The following is a 17,888-nucleotide window of genomic DNA, read 5'->3' as shown; positions in this document are numbered from 1 at the left end:
TTCAGCCGCTGCTGAAACTGACCAACAGCTGAATCAGGGAAGCCGGGGGGCAGAGCAGCTGGGGTGTTGCCGGGTTGGTCCTGTAGCGCTGCCCCTCGGGGCTGTGAGACCAACCCATTAGCACCCCAGCTGCTCTTGGGGACACCTGGGGCAGAGCAGCTGGAGTGCTGCCGGGTTGGTCCCGCAGCGCCGAGGGGCGGCATTACAGGACCAACCGGGCAGCACCTCAGCTGCTCTGCCCCAGGCATCCCTGATTCAGCTGCTGCTGAAACTGACCAGCGGCTGATTCCAGGAACCCCGGGGCAGAGCAGCTCTGCCCCGGGCTTCCTGGAGTCAGCCGCTGATCAGTTTCAGCAGCGGCTGACTTGGGAACGCCTGGGGCAGAGCACCGGGTTGCTCGGACCAATCCAGCAGCATCCCAGCCTCTCTGCCGCAGGCGTCCCCGATTCAGCCGCTGCTGAAACTGACCAGCAGCAGCTGAATCGCGGACGCCTGGGGCGGAGCCGAACTATCGGAAGGGGGGACTATGAGGGGTCTGGAGTGGCATCCACCCCAGACCTCTCGTAGCCCCCCCTTCTGATAGTCCGGCATATCTGATAATCCGGCATCCCCTGGGTCCTAAAGTTGCCAGATTATAGGAAGTTTACTGTACAATACCCCACTTGTTAAACAGCTACCCCACCTAACTTATTCATATTCTATAGTCCTGTGGTGTCCAACACACTAGCCACATGTGGCTATTTGGTCAGTTGAGTGTGACTAGTTCCCTATAGCATAGTCACTATAGTCACCACAGCTATCATCAGTTGTTATCTTTGTCCTTTTTGATTATTTTTATTCTTTTCTTAAGATGAGCAGTGATTTATAATGTTTCTGTGAGGAACCATGGCAGGATAACATTGAGGCTGATGTTAATTGTCAAAAATAAAACTGAAAGTGAATCTTCATGTATGCTTCTGTGATCTGATTCCCTTCAGTGTATCCTCTGTAGAATAAATAGTTACCAAATCTTGAGTCACATTCTAACTGTAGTTATGCTTATTTATGCTCCTAGCAAGTATTTTGGAGCAGAGTACATGTTTTGTGTACCATGTACTTGAGCCCCAAACCCAAGAAATCGCATCTCACGCCACCTCTGCACTCTTGCAGAAGTAATATGCAAGGGCATCTGGGGTGGGAGAAATTATCAGGGGGAAAAAAGGCACACAGTAACACTGCTTTTGCTATTCTTCAGTGGTCTGGAATTAATAAACATTATATTATAAGACCTAGGTATTATTAAACTGCTATTATTTTTCTGAAAGGTGATTCTTTGTCCAAATATTTCTACAAGATAGTTGTCGTGTGTGAGAGAGAGAGAGATGGACATAAGTGGAATTCAAAATAATTTCAGTTTTACCTTGATTATGTAATTTTGAAGACACCATTTACTACATTTTAAAATGCAGAGCTGCAGCCGGAGTAGCTCCTGGACCCAGCACTAAGTCAGGCTTGATCAGTCCTGGCTCGTGCTGGGTCTAGCAGCACCTGTCCATGGTGGGTCCCAGCAGGGAGCTGGGTACCCCTGCGTCCAGGAGCTGCTGCTGGAATAGCCTCTGCTTGTGGCCAGCCTGGGCCGTCACAAACGCGGGCTGCTTCATGGCAGCAGCCCTTGTCTGCGGGGGGTCCCAGCAGAGAGCTGGGATGCCCTGTAGACAGGGGCTACTGCCGGAACAGTCTCTGCTCTTCTCCCCCCTTCGCCCCCATTAGACACAGCAGGCAGCACCACATAAACGGTGCTGGGAGGAACCGGCTTTTAAGCCTCTGATACAGAGGCAGTGGGAGAGGGGAGGAATGCGAGTAGTCCGCTTAACTACCTGATAAGCCTAGTCTTATTGGGTAGTCAACTACTCACTCAAATCCTGAATTTTTACTAATAAGAGTTTAAATTTGCTATTTGTATGTCCCCTCATTTTAATAGAATGTAATCTTGTGGTCATAAACAGAAGCGTCTCCTGATTTAGCTGCTTTCTTCATTAGTGAGCAAAATGAGGTGTGCACTTACACTCCACACCTAAGTGTACACCTATCCCATGTCCTCTTCAGTTAATGTTACAAATTGTTGTCCAATTGAAGGTAACTTGGAAGACATTTTTGTCATATCCGTACGTGTAAATATGTAGTTGAAATGTTCGTTTTGGACTGTATAGCTTGGAAGAATAAAATTAAACTCTTAAAACTATCTGAAACCCAGATCTGACCTGTAAACAGTCCCTAGTTGATGGGTATTTAAAGTCACTGCCATGGACCATTGATTCCATGATTTAAGCAGTTGTTTGTGTGAAATACCAGCAGGAAGAGCTTTTATGATGGTAATTAGCACTTTAATTATTAGTGTGAAAAGTGGTGGAGGATTTGATAGATTAGAAACATTCTGTACATGCTCTGGGAAGGCAGGAAGGGAGATGTACTCTGTCTGCTCCTCTCAGAAGCTGCTTGTGTTTTCCACTGTGTGACATACAGTGGAACAGGCCAGACCAGGAAAGGACTGTCACCTCTGTTGTGCAAGTTCAGGGGCCTTCAGTAGCAAAATGCAGGACAATGTAGCACTTTAAAGACTAACAAGATGGTTTATTAGATGATGAGCTTTCGTGGGCCAGACCCACTTCCTCAGATCAAATAGTGGAAGAAAGTAGTCACAACCATATATACCAAAGGATACAATTAAAAAAAGAACAAATATGAAAAAACATATAGCAAAAACAGTAGCAAAGCACTGCATCTTCTTACTTGGGTTGCTAGCAAGCAGCCTACCAGCATGCAGGTCACACCTTGCATGTCTGTGTACAGCTCCAGTCCTGGTCCAGCAGTTCTGACCACAGCAGCCTGTCCGCACACACCAATCACACTCTGACTTTCACCAGCCTTGTTTATCACTTGCTGGGTGACCTCAATACACAGCTTCCTGGTCATTTCCCCCCAAAATGTGTGTGGAGCGCTGTCCTGCCCACTCCTTAGCAGTTCAGATATTACATCTTGTTGCCCTTGTAAAGGAATCAAGATACAACAATTTACCATTTTAAATGGAGTTATCCATACTGTTGACAACACTGGATTAATTTTGATTAAAGAATAAAACATGTTTATTTAACTATAAGGCAAGAGATTTTAAGTGTGAACACATATTGAGGTATTGAAGTTAGAAATGATTGCAAGAGAAATGCAGATAAAATGCTTTCTAAACTTAACAAACTACGCTATTTTCTTCCACTATTTGATCTGAGGAAGTGGGTCTGGCCCACGAAAGCTCATCGTCTAATAAACCATCTTGTTAATCTTTAAAGTGCTACATAGTCCTGTATTTTGCTTCAGCTACACCAGACTAACACAGCTACATTTCTATAACTATTGGTTCAAAGTGAAATTCTTACCTCAGATTTCTGGTAGCATTGCTGAGCAAGATTTAGGTTGGAATCTACTCCCAAGATCCAGCAGCCTGTTTTCTTTTGTCTCTTTGAGGTAAAAGAGAGAGATGAAGGGGAGAGAAGTTGGGGTGTTTGTAACCCTTCACTTTTACAGTCCAGTTCCCCTGTAAGATGTGTTTTCCAGAAAGTTTCCCCTCAAAGCAACATTTATTATTAAAACAGTTAAGAAAGCAACATGATGACTGGTGGTGAACAATGTTTCATGCTGTTTCCTTTTGCTTGTTTGCTGAAACTTGGCTTTTCCTTATCTCCTGTCTTGCTCCCTCCCTCCCATCTGAGGATTTGACACCTTGTATGTAAATTGAGGTAAACACATTCCTGTATTTTGTTTCAGCTACACCAGACTAACACGGCTACATTTCTATCACTATTCTTTGAGACCTGAGTGACCAGTTCTAATTGAGGTTACCTAGATTTGAGCATGTGCCATCAGCATCATTCAGAGAGAATTCATAACTTTACATATAATATGGCTACATGAATTCTACCACTATATTAAACCTCCAGGGCCTCTGCCAATCTACCCTGGAGGGAAATTCCTTCCCGACCCCAAATAAACAGCAAAGCTGCTTCCAGAAGCAGTACAAGAAGTAAAGGTGGTAGGGTATGGTATTGCAACCCTTGCTTCTGCACTGCTGCTGCCTTCAGAGCTGGGCACTTGGCCAACAGCTGTTGCTTTCTGGTTGCCTAACTTTGAAGTCAGCGCAGAAGTAAAGGTGGCAATACAGCAAGCACTCTAAATTAAGGATGTTAAGTATCATGTAATTCAATAATTGAATAGCTGATGCATTTTTGCATTGACTATTCGATTAGTCAATAGGGCGACACTGCCCCTTTGTAATGCTGCTGCAGCATTTCAAAGGGGCAGCACCGTACAGAGCCCAGGATCATCTGTGTGGCACTGCCCCTTTGAAACGTCACTGTGGCATTTCAAAGCAGCAGTGCCGCATGGAGCCTAGGACCCTGGGCTCCATGTGGCGCTGCTGCTTTGAAGTACCCCCTTCTTCCCTCTATTTGATAGAGGCAGCAAGGAGAGGGAGGAGTTGACTATCCTGTCAACTATCCTATAAGTATTTGCTTATCGGGTAGTTGACTAAGCCTTAACATCCCTACTCTAAAATAACCTTGCAACTTCCTTTTGGGTCAGGACCTTCAATTTGGGAAATACTGATCTTCCCTGTATATAGTGTAGAGTAAAAGCACACACTAGACCAGATTTTATGGTCCATGACACATTTTTGAAGGCAGTGAATTTAGAAAGGCCCTAATTATTGGCCAGCAAATTATTAGCTTTCAAACGATTCTTTTACTTTGTACGAAGATTATTACTGTAATGTGTGGATCCAGCACTACATTACATACTGGCGCTTCAGGGGGAAGTTTAGTTCATTCTTCTGAAGTTCTCTTCAAGGCCACATGAGAAGGGACAGTAGGGCTCATAAGGGGTCTTCAATAATCACTGGCTTGAATTACCTACAAGTACCCAAAATTTTGAACATTTAAATCCTAGTTTTGAATAAAAAATGCTAACTCCCTGTTATGGAGAAGATCACTTCATATGAATTGGTATAGCTTTGTGTCCATCTTTAGTTCTAAAACTGTACATGGGAGGCAGTTTGATCTGGTAGATAGTAGGGATGTTAAAATGTGTACAGATAAATGTTGAAATTTTCAGCAGTAACACATTTACATGGGGGAAGGTTAAAGTTTAAGCAGTTTTTAAATCACCACCCAGTTAGCTGTATTGTTAGAAGGCTTATTCTTTCACACTTCCATTTCCCTAATCCTTCTCACATGATCAGAGAGCAGCAATACCCAACATTTGGAGATGCAAGCAATTTGAGGTTTATTGTTTGATTCGATGTAAAAAAAAAAAAAACCTTTTAAAAATTACTTTATCAGTGTTCTAATTCTGCACTGTGTAACTTTAAAAAAATATATTTTCTGTTAAAAATCCATTGTGCTGCTATAGGAATAGCAATGGAAACACCCAGAGAAGAATGTTGGCCTGAAACTACTTTTGGGGGGACTGGGTAATTAAATTGGACGCTTCTGCTACAGGTGTGTGTGTGTGTGTGTGTGTGTGTGTGTGTGTGTGTGTGTGTGTGTATATATATATATATATATATATATATATATATATATATATATATATATATATATAATTTCTATTAATGCTAATCTAAGTTTCCTATGTCTTTATGATGGCAGAATACCTTCCTAAGCACATCTCTTAACAACAGTGTTGAGAATTACAAGCTTGTCGTGTGTTATTTTCATGTGTAACATGTTCTGGGGCTATGATGTTCTAGAAATAAATACATAATTAATATTATACTTGTTTATGGTTTCCTTTTTGCTGAAGCCATGACTACTTAATCTAATAATTTAGTTAAAAATTCTGGTGACAGTCAATCTGGCAGCCTATTCCAGAGCGTAACTATCCTTATAGATAAATGTTAGAAAAAACTTTCTAACCTAGATTTTCTTTGCTACAGATTAAACCTATTATTTCAGTCCAGCATTCAGTGGGCATGGACAACACTTGATCACAGTCCTGTTCATAACAGATTTTAACATATTTGAAACTATGATTAAGCCCCAGCCTGCTTTTTTTTTCTTCAAGACTAAACATGCCCAACTTTATTAACCTTTCCTCATAGATTAGCTTTCCTAAACCTTTTATAATTTTGGTTGCTCTCCTCAGAGCTGTCTCTAGTTTGTCCGCATCTTTCCTAAAGTATGTCACCAAGAATTGGACACAGTAGTCCAGCGGAGGCTTGACCGGTACTAAGTAGAGTAGGGCAATTTCCTCCTGTGTATTATGTGTCATGGTCCTCTTAAATACATTCCAGAATATTAGCCTTTTGCAGCTGCTACACATTGCTGACTCATATTCACTTTGCGCATGGCTACACTAGGAAATTATTTTGAAATAACTAAATTCAATTTAACTCCCAATTTTACAAAATCTAAATGTATCCCCAGATGCCTCAAAATTAGTCCAATGCAGGCTCCATTAATGGGTACGCGCTGCCTTCACACAGAGCCCCAGGAAGCTCTGGGGAGTAATTAGTTCGAATTACTCTGGGGAGTAGTTATTTCAGCAGCACTGGAGCATCCACGCTAACGCTGTTTCGAAATAACTATTTCAAAATTAGCATTATTCCTTGAGGAAAGCAGGAGTACAGATTTCAAAATAATGCCCTAATATAGACCATGGCTTAGCAATGCTCTATAATCCCCAGATCCTTTTTGAGAGTTTTACTATCTAGCCAATGATGCCCCATTTTGTAGTTTTGCATTTGGTTTTTCATTCCTTAGTGAAGTATCTTGCATTTGTCTATTCAATTTCATGTTTATTTCGGACAAATTCTCCAATTTGTCTAGGTCATTTTGAATTCTAGTCCATTCCTTCAAAGTGCCTGAAACTTCACCCATCTTGGTATTATCTACAAACTTTATAAACGCACTCCTCTCTCCATTATCTGAGTCATTAATGACCTAGACCTGAGTGACCAGTATGCAACTCCACTAGATACGCCCACACGGTTTAACAGCAAACTCTTTGAGTACAAGCTTTCAAAAAATTGTGCACCCACATTGATGATAATTTCATCTAGGCTGCATTTCCCTGTGAGAGAGACTATGTCAAAAACATTCCTTTACTCAAGATGCAGCTTCTCAGAGGAAAGCAGACGAGCCATATGACTAGGCAGGTGTCAACAGACCACCCCAAGTGTTCCACAGACCAGCCACAGCCATTATTAATACAGGCAGTCCCCGGGTTACGTACAAGATAGGGACTGTAGGTTTGTTCTTAAGTTGAATTTGTATGTAAGTCGGAACTGGTACATATTGTAGGGGAAACTCTAGCCAAACATTTCTCCAGAGCTCAGTTTTATTCTCCCACACCTCACTTCCCTCAGTCCTTTATTCTCAAGCTGAGGTGTCTGCTGAGAAAAGCCGCTCCGCGTCTCCCTGGTCTGCTGGGGGGGAAGCAGCTAGTGCGGGGTTGCCTCACCCCGTTTGTAAGTAGGGATCCGATGTAAGTCGGATCCATGCAACCCGGGGACTGCCTGTACTGAATTTAACAGTGTTATCAAAAAAGAAGGCTTTTTGAGTGGTTGAAAATTCTTATTTAAATGGTCATATATATCTTGTCCATATTAGAAAAAGTCGGCTTATTTGACAGCTAGTGGTGATGCAATATATACTAGTAAAAAAGTTCTTTTGCTGATATTGCTAAAACCAGTTTCCTGAATGAAATAAGCTATGCTACCAAAAGCAGTCTGCTCTTTGGTATAACTGCATTTACACTGGGACTATTCAGCTGTCTGTGACATTAGATAACCATAAAACTCCCGAATCAACATAACTATGCCAGCAAAACTTTTAAATGTAAACTAGGCTATAGACATTGGCTCTGATAATTGATGTACTGTCTGCAAAGTAATCTAATATAAGTTTCAGAATCACAAAAGACCTTTTCCAGTGAAAATTTACCTAATGCTGATAGAGCTGTACAACATGACACTCACAACCTGTACTAGTTAGGGAGGGACATAGTAATATTTTTTAAGTGTAGCTTTCAAAAGTTCTTTAAATATTGGACAGTTATCCTTATTTTTGTAGTTAGGAAGTAGAGAGATTAAATGATGCAAATGGAAGTGAGCTCTTTCAGAGTAATTTAACCACCCCCAAAGAACAGCCGTAGCATCTCTCACTAACATATCACTGTCCACACTGGCATTTTTGAATAAGTTGAAACTTATGTTTATCAGGATGTGTACGAGTGCATGTTTTAAACAAAAAACTGCTGGCCAACAAGTTTTACCAAAAAAACCCAGTGCTAGTGTAGACATAGACTGACTAAAGATGTAGGGATCCCTCATTATAGGGATGTCCTGCCTTGCTGGCCTGGGCTGTATGCAGCATTTCAAAGCGGCAGCGCCGCAGTCTGCCACTGTGAAATGCTGCATGCAGGCCAGGGTCAGCTTAGGATTCCCGCGCAGTCCCTGGGCTCCATGTGGCACTGCCACTTTGAAATGCCACATGGAGCTTGACGCTGGGCTTCTCATGCCATTTCAAAGCAGCAGCGCCGCATGCAGCCTGGGGACAGCAGGGGGACTGCTTGAGTCCCCCGCTGGCCCCAGGCTCTGTGGCACTTTCGCCTTTGAAGTGTAGCAACATCAAATTGCATCAACTATTCGATTAGCCAATTAATCTAAATTTAATATCCCTACCTCAGTGATCACTGTCGACAGGAGAAGCCTATTACAGCTGTTTACATCAATTCTATTTTCCACACCAGTGTATGATGTAGTTATGGCAACATAAGTTTATAGGGTAGACCCGGTCCGAGTTTCTTTAATTTCTGTTGTAGTCAGTAGGCATTATCCTTATTTTTAAATGTAAGCATCATTTAATCTTTCTACTTCCTAACTACAAAAAAGGATAATTTCTCTGGGTCATGTTTCCAGGCAGAGGCAATCTTTATGATGGGAGTCGTTTAAATCCAGATACTCATTTTTGCATAAAGTCCGCTGCCTGGCCACTAATTATGGAATAACTTCTCTGCTCTCTCATCTGAAAGGGAGATGGACTAAATTTTACAATGAAAATGTGATTTAGAGAGACAGTATTCTGTCTAGGGTTAACTATATCTTAACCTAGCTGTAGTATGTAGAGGCTGTAAGCGGTGTTTCTGGACTTGATTTAAGAAAAAACAAAACAAACTCAGTGTAGCTTCATTTTCTTGTTAAAATAGCATCAAAATATCTGTAATAGATTTGCTTTTAGAGCCTATCTCTTTTGTATACTTGAAGTATTTTGGTGCATTTAATAATCCCGTTAAATTACTTTTTTTAAATAAAAAAAAATTGGTGCACAGGATTTCTGTGCCTCAGCCCTTACAAGCTTCACTGGGAATTTCCAGAGTACAGCATTAGTATTTCAACACTAAAACCAAACACATTTTAATTACTCCTGACAGATGTAATGCAAAATAAAGCATTTTGAAATAAGTGTTTTATGTACAAATAATCCCCTCTTCATATTTCTCCCAGAAGTGTGTTCTCTTTTGTAGCAGCACTCTTTAGTCCTCCCTAGTTTTTCTAGTAATGGTATGTCTATACAGCAAAGTTTCGGCAATGAAATTAATGTTAACATAAGTTGCCAAAAAGAAAGTTGCCAAAATGTGTTTACACTGTCTCCATCTGTTGGCATCATGGTTACTTTTTGTCCTCTCTGTTGATAAAGAGCAATATATACCACAATGTCAGGTGACACCTTATTTTACTAAGCATTGTGGGAGTGCGGATCAGAATGCAGCTCATCTTGGGAATGCAGAAAATGTCCAGTTGGGCATTGATCAGTTTCCCAAGAGCTTCTGGCCCCTTTTGTGCCATTTGTGAAACTGCCAGACCTTGCTGCATCTGCTGTGAGAGAGCCATAGACCCCACGCTTCTTGCCTTTGTTGTGTTCAGTGTCATGAGGATATCATGCATTGCAGCAGAGTGACTGTTGAAGTTAATGATGGCGGATGAAGAATCCATGTCATTCACCGTAACCTGACGTTGCATTTGTCTGTCATGGAACATCTGTACAGAGTATACTGTTGCTTTTGGACTAGGGAAACCAGCACTGAGTGGTGGGATCACATTTTGCTACAGAAATTTAGGATGCACAAAGCACCCTTCCTGGAGCTGTGCACTGAGCTGGCCTCTGAACTGTGGCACAAGGGCACCCAAATGAGAGCTGCCCTCTTGGTAAAGAAGCATGTAGCAATTGCAGTGTAGAAGCTATTGGTCCTGATTGCTATTGGTCAGTTGAAAATCAGTTTGGAGTAGGGAAGTATTTTCACTTTTTGAAAGTATTTTTTAAAATGGGGCCAGTTTAATATTTAAGCAGGCCAATTTACTGAGTACCAGTTAGAAACAACTAAAAAGAAAGACCTTAGTGAGAGTACAGAGATGATGAATCTTGCTCACTCTCCATCCCTGTTCATACATAATCCTTGCCATAAAGGTGGCTTTTTTCCAAAGTCACAGCATTGATACATGTAGAGTAGTTCAAAATGCATTTAATATGTACTCAGTGCTGCTGTCAATTTTCATAGAATTAGTGTGTCTTTGAATATTCTCACTCTTCCTTGTTCTGTATGTGACCCAATTTGTTCCAGTGTTCCTGAGTCTGTGAGTAGACATCCTGAAACCATAGCTTGGATGCATGTGAGCTACCTTCTTTATCTCAGTGGGATGTTGATTCTGAATCCTAGTAATGACCACTTTAATGTTAACATTGTGTCTTTCACTGCTATTCACTTCAGCAGAAATAACTAGTTCAGGGGTAATCATGATCACGGGCAAGGGGAAGATTAGGTTCTTCTTTGAGGAGTGTTCCTGTAGGCGCTCCACTCCTGGTGTTTCACTTTTAATCAGAATTTTTTGGCAGCAGGGTGCCAGTATGCATGTGCGGCACCACTCGTGCCCCAGCAAATGAGTCAACATGCATGCAGCATCAACCGTCACCTCAGTTCCTTCTCAACTGCTCCAGGTTTGGTCAGAACTGAGCAGCGCTCTGTGATACTTTAGATATATTCATAGATTGTTCTCAGTATAGTGTAGTGTTAAGTGCTTTAGGTAGTTATTCACGCTTCTCCCCCATTATTAGTTAGTTGTTAATTTAAAGAAAAATGTCCTTTTGTTCTTCTTCATTGTTGGTTAGTTGTAGCATAGACTTAGTGTTGGGCATGCCAGGTTCACCAGGCTTTAAGAGATGCCTGACCTGCAGGATGTCATCCCAATATTGGATGGATATACCCAATGCCTGGGCAAAGAGCACTCGCCCAAATCATGCCACCACTGTAAAAAGCTCTCTACCAGGTCACTTAAGGTGAGAGAGCTCCAGCTCAAGCTCCTGTCAATGGAATAGACCGAGAGGCTGGTATCGGAACCACAATCCACTACATCACCGCCCCGTACTTCTCCAACTGCAGTGTCAGACCGAGGCATGACACCGAGCTATGAACCCACCAAAAGGATCACAGAGGGGAAGCACTCTCCACCTCCAACCCACTTAGCATAAGCCCTCTTCATCTAGGGCTTCAGCTTCAGGGGACACGCAGGTACTGGAGAAGTCTTCTAAGGACAAGCTCCGAGGAGCAAGTTCATCTAAGGATGTATGCCCTATGCTATGGTCTCTGTGTCTAAGCACAAGAAGACTCTGTGCCGTCGGTACCAAAACTTTCGGTACCGATGAAACTGGCATCTGTCATGGCTTCTCAACTGACAGCAAAAGGGCATCTGGAACCAGCTCTGTCTAATCCTGTGAAGTAGGTACCATCTCGCAGTACCTGGAATTGTCCAGCACCACCAAAATCCAAGGGGTGTGATGACATGATTCTGCAGCACACCCAGCCTTCTCCACTGTCAGTATCAGACTTCCTTCTACCAAGGTGTCAGCCGATGGTCAGGGCAGTGCGTGTGTGTGTGTGTGTGTGTGTGTGTGTGTGTGTGTGTGTGTGTGTGTGTGTGTGTGTGTGTTACACCCGAGTCTTCAACTGCTGGGACACAAGGTCCCATCACAGTGGGCAGCCTAGGGAAGCTGACGGGCGCCCCGAGAAGTTTAACGTCCGTTTCTTTGACCGCTAGGACCATGGTCCCTTCGCGGCGGGCAGCCAACAGGCTGATAGATGCCCCAGAGTTTACAGAGAGCGCTTATTACATCTCAGACTTTGACTGCTAGGATACAGGATCCCTTTGCAGCGGGCAGCATAGGGAACGCTGAGAGATGCCCCATGGATCTGTCCTCTGGAAGCGACACGATCCAAATGCCCAGTTCTGCCTGTATCTGCTCCCTATGACTGGCTGGAGTTCTTTTAAATTGTGCTTGGTTCTGTTACAGCAACTGAAGGAGTCAGGTTAAAGCTTAAACAGTTACAGGTTTATTTAAAAAAAATGCTTATAAATCATATGGTTACAATGGCTATTGCTCTATTTCTTAACTACTTGCAAATATAGATCTTAAAAATGGTTACAAAGAAAATAAAGATAGAAAATAGAAATAATGGTACCAAGTGACAGCTTAATCTTTAAAGAGCTCTAAATCTATGTGTACACTTAAGACAAAGGACACATCCAGGTACAATTTTTACCCCCTTCTGTGCCTCTCAACGCCAGCGTATCAGGCCAGGGCCGGTCCCTCAATTCCTAGGAAAGACGAATACGAGGTGGGTGTCCCCATGGAACCTCGGGAGGCCAATCACCTAACCCGACCAGCAGATAGATGGTAGATGGACGCTCAGAGTAAGTGTGCTGCTAGACCTACTTTTATACCCATAAGGGCCCGTATCCTCTTTCTTATCTAAGATGCCAAATTGTGTTGGTCCGTCTTTGTGACGCCAGCTCTTACAAGGGAGTTTCAACTTAATTTACACTTGCAAGAGAGAGAACTAAATTGTAAGTACTGGGCATTCTTTACTGGGCGGGAGATTCCTCCCCCCGGATGAGTGTGTGTTCGTATCAATATAGGTGCCAGCCAAGGCAGTTCTCACAGCCTCAAGATCAACAATTGGCGTATCTCTGTTTACAGCCATTCAGGGTCACAGCAGCCAGCATATCCGGGCCTCCTGTCAAGTGCCTCCAATCACTATTGAAGCACTGGCACAGCAAAATCCTCCATTTGTTGTCAAAATGTGCCGTAATGGTAGAAACCCAAAGAGGCATCTTTACCTCCTATACCTGCCAAGTTGCTAACAAAGGATAGTGAAGACACCTAGAATTCTCAGACGTACTTTTAAAAGTGAACCAAATAAAAATGGAACAACAAATACTCACATTTGTAATGTCTTTATATCTCACATCTTTATCAGCCTGCTGTAGTCCACAAAGAAATCTTAAAAGAAGCTTTCTCCACAGGATGTTAGGGAGATTTCCAAACCTAGGTCGTTTTTTAGGTGACAAATTGAAGTGTAATTACAGGAAGTTTTGGAACAAATTGACAAACTTAACAGTAACAAGTCTCTGGGCCCAGTTGACATTCACCAAAGAGTTCTGAAAGAACTCAAATGTAAAATTGCGGAACTATTAGCTCTGGTTTGTACTTTATCCTTTAAATCAGCTTCTATACCTAATGACTACAAGATATCTAATGTGAGGCCAATATTTTAAAAGGGCCCTAGACGTGATCCTGGCAATTACTGACATTAGACTTACTGATCTGTTCTGGGTAACTTATTTGAAATTATAGTAAAGAATAAAATGATCAGACACCTAGATTAACGTAATTTGGGGAAAAGTCAACATGGTTTCTGTAAAAGGAAATCATGCCTTACTAATCTACTAGAGTTCTCTGAGGGGGTCAAAGCATGCTGCTCCTGCCCCCTAGCAAAATCTCTCAGCTCCCATTGGCCAGTTTCCTGCCAATAGGAGCGGAGAAATTTTGCTGGGAGCAGGGGCAGTGTATGAAGCCCCTCCCCTGCCCGCCCCTCCCCCATGCCCAGAGGAGACCTATGCAAAGCAGCAAGCCGACTGAGACTTCAGCAGAGAGAGCGAAAGAGATCCTGCCTTAGGTTCCTGCAGGGCTGCTGGCTGTTAGCCTCCTAGTTAAGCGCCTCTCACCCAGAGCCTGACTCTGGTACTTCACCTCCTCTGTCACCCAACTGCGTGCCCCAGGCCATGACCAAAACCCTCTGTACCTGTTTCCCCCCTCATCCCAGCTCACAACTCTCTCCCCCTCTTATACTCCCTCCCCCTGGCCAGAATCTTCTCCTGCACGCTTACCCCCTCTTGGACACGACTTCCCAAGCTCCTGACCCCGATCAAACCCCCCTCCTTCACCCAAACTCCCTCTCTGACCCAGCACCCCTTCCTACACCCCAGTCCCCTAGCCCATGCTCCCTTCTGCACCCAACCTCCATCCCAGACCCTTTCCCCCACATAGAACTGCAGCCAAAATCTTGGAGTGGCTCCCATTAAAAATTATTGTCCACCCTTGATCTAGGGAACTGAAACACTCTATATCCTGAAGCAAAATACAGGACTATGTAGCACTCTATATCCTGTGATGGATTCCTCCTCCATGCTTTATGAAACGGATTTATGGACACACATATGCATAATTCAAAGATGCTTTGGACAAATTGCCTCACGTAATCTGTCAATCTTCATGTCATAATTCACTGGCTCTGTTTATCTTATTTTGCTGTGTGAATCATTCTTGTGTGTAAAAGACGTATCGAATACTTTATGGTTTTAAATGTGCAAAGAAATGCCATCAAGCATGTTTCCAGTACTGGGGTGCCTCAATGTCTGGGCAAATAATTTTTGTCATTTAAGTCTTAACAGTGTTTGGTCTTAATAAGTCATATGACCTCCCTAACTGGGAGGGACTGGCTAGGTAACTTCCCCATGTAAAAGGGAATCCTTAAAATAATGAGAAGCTTAGCAGGGTCTTGGTCTTTGGCTGACTGGTGCAGCACATCCAAGGGAATGAACCAAAGACCCCAGGGAAAGAGAGTCCTTGGTTTGAAGGTTTAGCTGGAAAAGAAACAGTTTCAGGGTGAGTTTGTAATAAGTTTGTACTGAGGTTTCAGTGTTAGAATTAGCTAAGCATTTTCTGTTATTTTAAGTTTGTAATCTACTTTGCTCTGGTTGTTCTCACTTATTACCACTTAAATCCTACTGATTGTACTTAATAAAATAACTTTTATTTACTATCAAGCCCAGTGTAATTGTTACCTAGGGGAGCAATCAGTGTGTACAGTCCCCCTTTCATTGTCAAAGGGGGCTTACCTAAATAATTAATTTGGGGTTGTGACCCCATTTGGGGAGTGGTATCCCAGGAAGCTGGACCCAAAAATGCATTTTCCTAGTACCTGAAGAGCTTCAGTGTCTGTACTGCTTCTCAGTGGGCGGTGATCTCAGCTCTTGTCTTGGCTGGGGGAGATCAGGGGGCAGGCCCAGCAGGACAGAGCAGTGAGAAGCCCCAGAGAGCAGGAAGGCAAATGGCAATGGCCTTGTCAGCATTCTGGGAAGCCTCCCCAAGGGGTCTTCTGTGACCGCACCCTGTCACATCTCCCTCCCTCTCTGGCCTTCGGGGAAACTGAGATTCCTCTATCTCAGAATACCTCATTCATTTCCTCTCAGGTCCTGGTTATACTTGCAGGGAAGGGGCTGTTTTCACTTATCCCCCCTGAATAGGGATGTAAGCGACTAGTTGACTATCTGATAACTTTCTCATCAGATAGTCGAGTCACTAGTCGACTATGAGACTTGCAGCAAGGGGGTGGAGCAGGATACGGTGCTGATGGGAGCCAGCTTAAAAGCTAGTGTTGCCCCTCCAGCACTGTTTCTGTGGGGAGAAGGGGCAGGGGTGCAGCAGGGAACTGGCTACACTTCTGCCTTTGAAATGTAGCAAGAGCAGGGCTTTTGATGCATTTCAAAAGCAGAAGTGCTGTGGGGCGCCTGGGGCCAGCAGGGGACTCAAACAGCCAACCAGGGCTCTTATACATTTCAAAGGCAGAGGCACCCTTATCGACTAATCGAATAGTCAATGCAAATTACATTGACTATTCGATTAGCTGATTAATCTAAATTAAACATCCTTACCCCTGAAAAGTGAATTACATGTACAAAGGTGATCTCTAAGATTCCAGGAGCAAGTGGGGAGTGAATTCCTCATCTGTTATCTTAATTAGCTATCATTATTACTGCATCTGTTGGGTACTGCTGAAGCAATTTTGTCTCTCCTCTTGTACAAGTCTGTGTCCAACAAGAAGAGCCCTTAGCATTAAGAGCTGTGACTGCAGTTCTTCAGTGCATAGAATTACTCCCTCAAATGCTCAGTTATAAGTTGATGAGCACCAAAGAAAAATCTCACGAAAGATTCCTTTGAATACGTATGTGATGTACCATGAATGGATGTCATCCATACTACATTTTAATTTTGTTATAACAATCTATCTCAGTGATAGAGTTCTGTGGATATACATTAGACTGTTTCTCTTTTTTCCTTTACCAAATGGTAAGTTGAATCCTGAGATGCATATTTAGCAAATGTAAAGAACAGTTGTCAAAACCACCATCTGAAATTTTCTACAATATACAAATGTCCCAGATTCCCAGCTATCTTCCTCTTCTTCCCCCCCCCCCCCCCCCCCCAGTCTGTGTTCGTAACTTAAACACAGTGCCTGCTTGCAGTTTTGCTTCTTTTACAGTCTCTTTATCAAGACTAATAAATGCCATGCTGGAGATGTAGCTAAAACTATATTTCAGTTCTGTCTTTTTTTTAAATTCTATTTGCTTTTCAATTAAAATACTAGTAAACAAATAGCACCATCTGACTGCCTTAACTTAGAGGGGCAAAATTACTTGTAAATGAGCACTGCATTTCCCCATATCTAATAATAGGGCAGAGTTTAGGCTCCGCTACACATGATGGAAGAGCCCTTATTTTACATCTGCATTTCTTTTAGATCATAAGCAGTGGTTGTTTGTCTTGGTTACATGTATAAAAAATGTATACATTTAGTTGACAAGAATGCCAAATCATCCTCCTGAATCTGGTCTTCTTATACTCTTTCAGCGATTACCTCAACAGATTGAAGAGCGGAATGAAAAATTAAAAACAGAAATGTTAGGTAAGTAATTCATATATATAATTTGATGCACCGTAATCTCTCTCGAGTGTTATAGAAATAAGAAAATAACAAATACCATGACGAAGTAAAAGTCTTTTATAGACAAAAGTTGGTAAGCCTCCCAAAACACTGCTTGTTTAAAAGAAAAAAAAATAATCTTACTAGTTTGTTGGAAGGAGAGAAATTCGCTTTTGTGGTTTCTCTCTACTCCCCAGCCATGGAAAACTTTGCTCATAGAAATTGCCTTGCTGTAAACATCATTAGAGAATTAAATGTTAGAGATGCACATCAAGAAAAATCTAAATTTTTAGTACTTGTGAAAAGTGAATTACTTTCTTGCTTACGCTACAGTAGTTCTGTCACGCAGACTTTCACCTTGTAGGACTGGCTGCCCATGTAGCTCACTTCTGACCTGTCCTGCTCTAAGAGGATTCAGTTTCTTCTGAATAAAGAAAATCAGTTTTTCTTTTATACCAAACTCTGAAGACATATGGATGAAGGATAATAAAATACCAAATTTCTGTTCCCTTCAGACCTAAAAAACTGTATTTTTACAACCAGATTTCTAACAGGGTATCATTTTAAAAATTAACTAAGTCAAAATATGTTAAATATTTTCCATACAAAAAAACCAAATTATTTAAAACATTTCAATCTTTTGCAGGAATGTTTCCACTTTTGTCAAATTGCAGAATTTCAAAAATGTATTTGGCAAAGATAATATTTTCTTGTAGGCAGTTTGTGTCAACCTACTTACTTGGCTTTATTTATGACACTTCCAT

At 42.3% G+C, this 17,888-nt stretch overlaps 1 protein-coding gene across 5 annotated transcripts in view; it reads left to right on the top strand.

Moving 5' to 3' along the window:
• TTC1 (tetratricopeptide repeat domain 1) overlaps positions 1-17,888 on the top strand; it is a 92,333-nt gene that overhangs the window by 21,174 nt on the left and 53,271 nt on the right. For all 5 annotated transcript variants that reach the window (XM_025178503.2, XM_025178504.2, XM_006137152.4 and 2 more), the window contains exon 7: positions 17,052-17,106. In XM_025178503.2, the coding sequence (XP_025034288.2) occupies positions 17,052-17,106 (55 nt within the window). The remainder of the gene's footprint in view (positions 1-17,051; positions 17,107-17,888) is intronic.

Source organism: Pelodiscus sinensis, chromosome 17 (genome assembly GCF_049634645.1).
Source record: "Pelodiscus sinensis isolate JC-2024 chromosome 17, ASM4963464v1, whole genome shotgun sequence".
NCBI lineage: Eukaryota > Metazoa > Chordata > Testudines > Trionychidae > Pelodiscus > Pelodiscus sinensis.
This window is presented reverse-complemented; position numbering and strand designations above follow the sequence as displayed.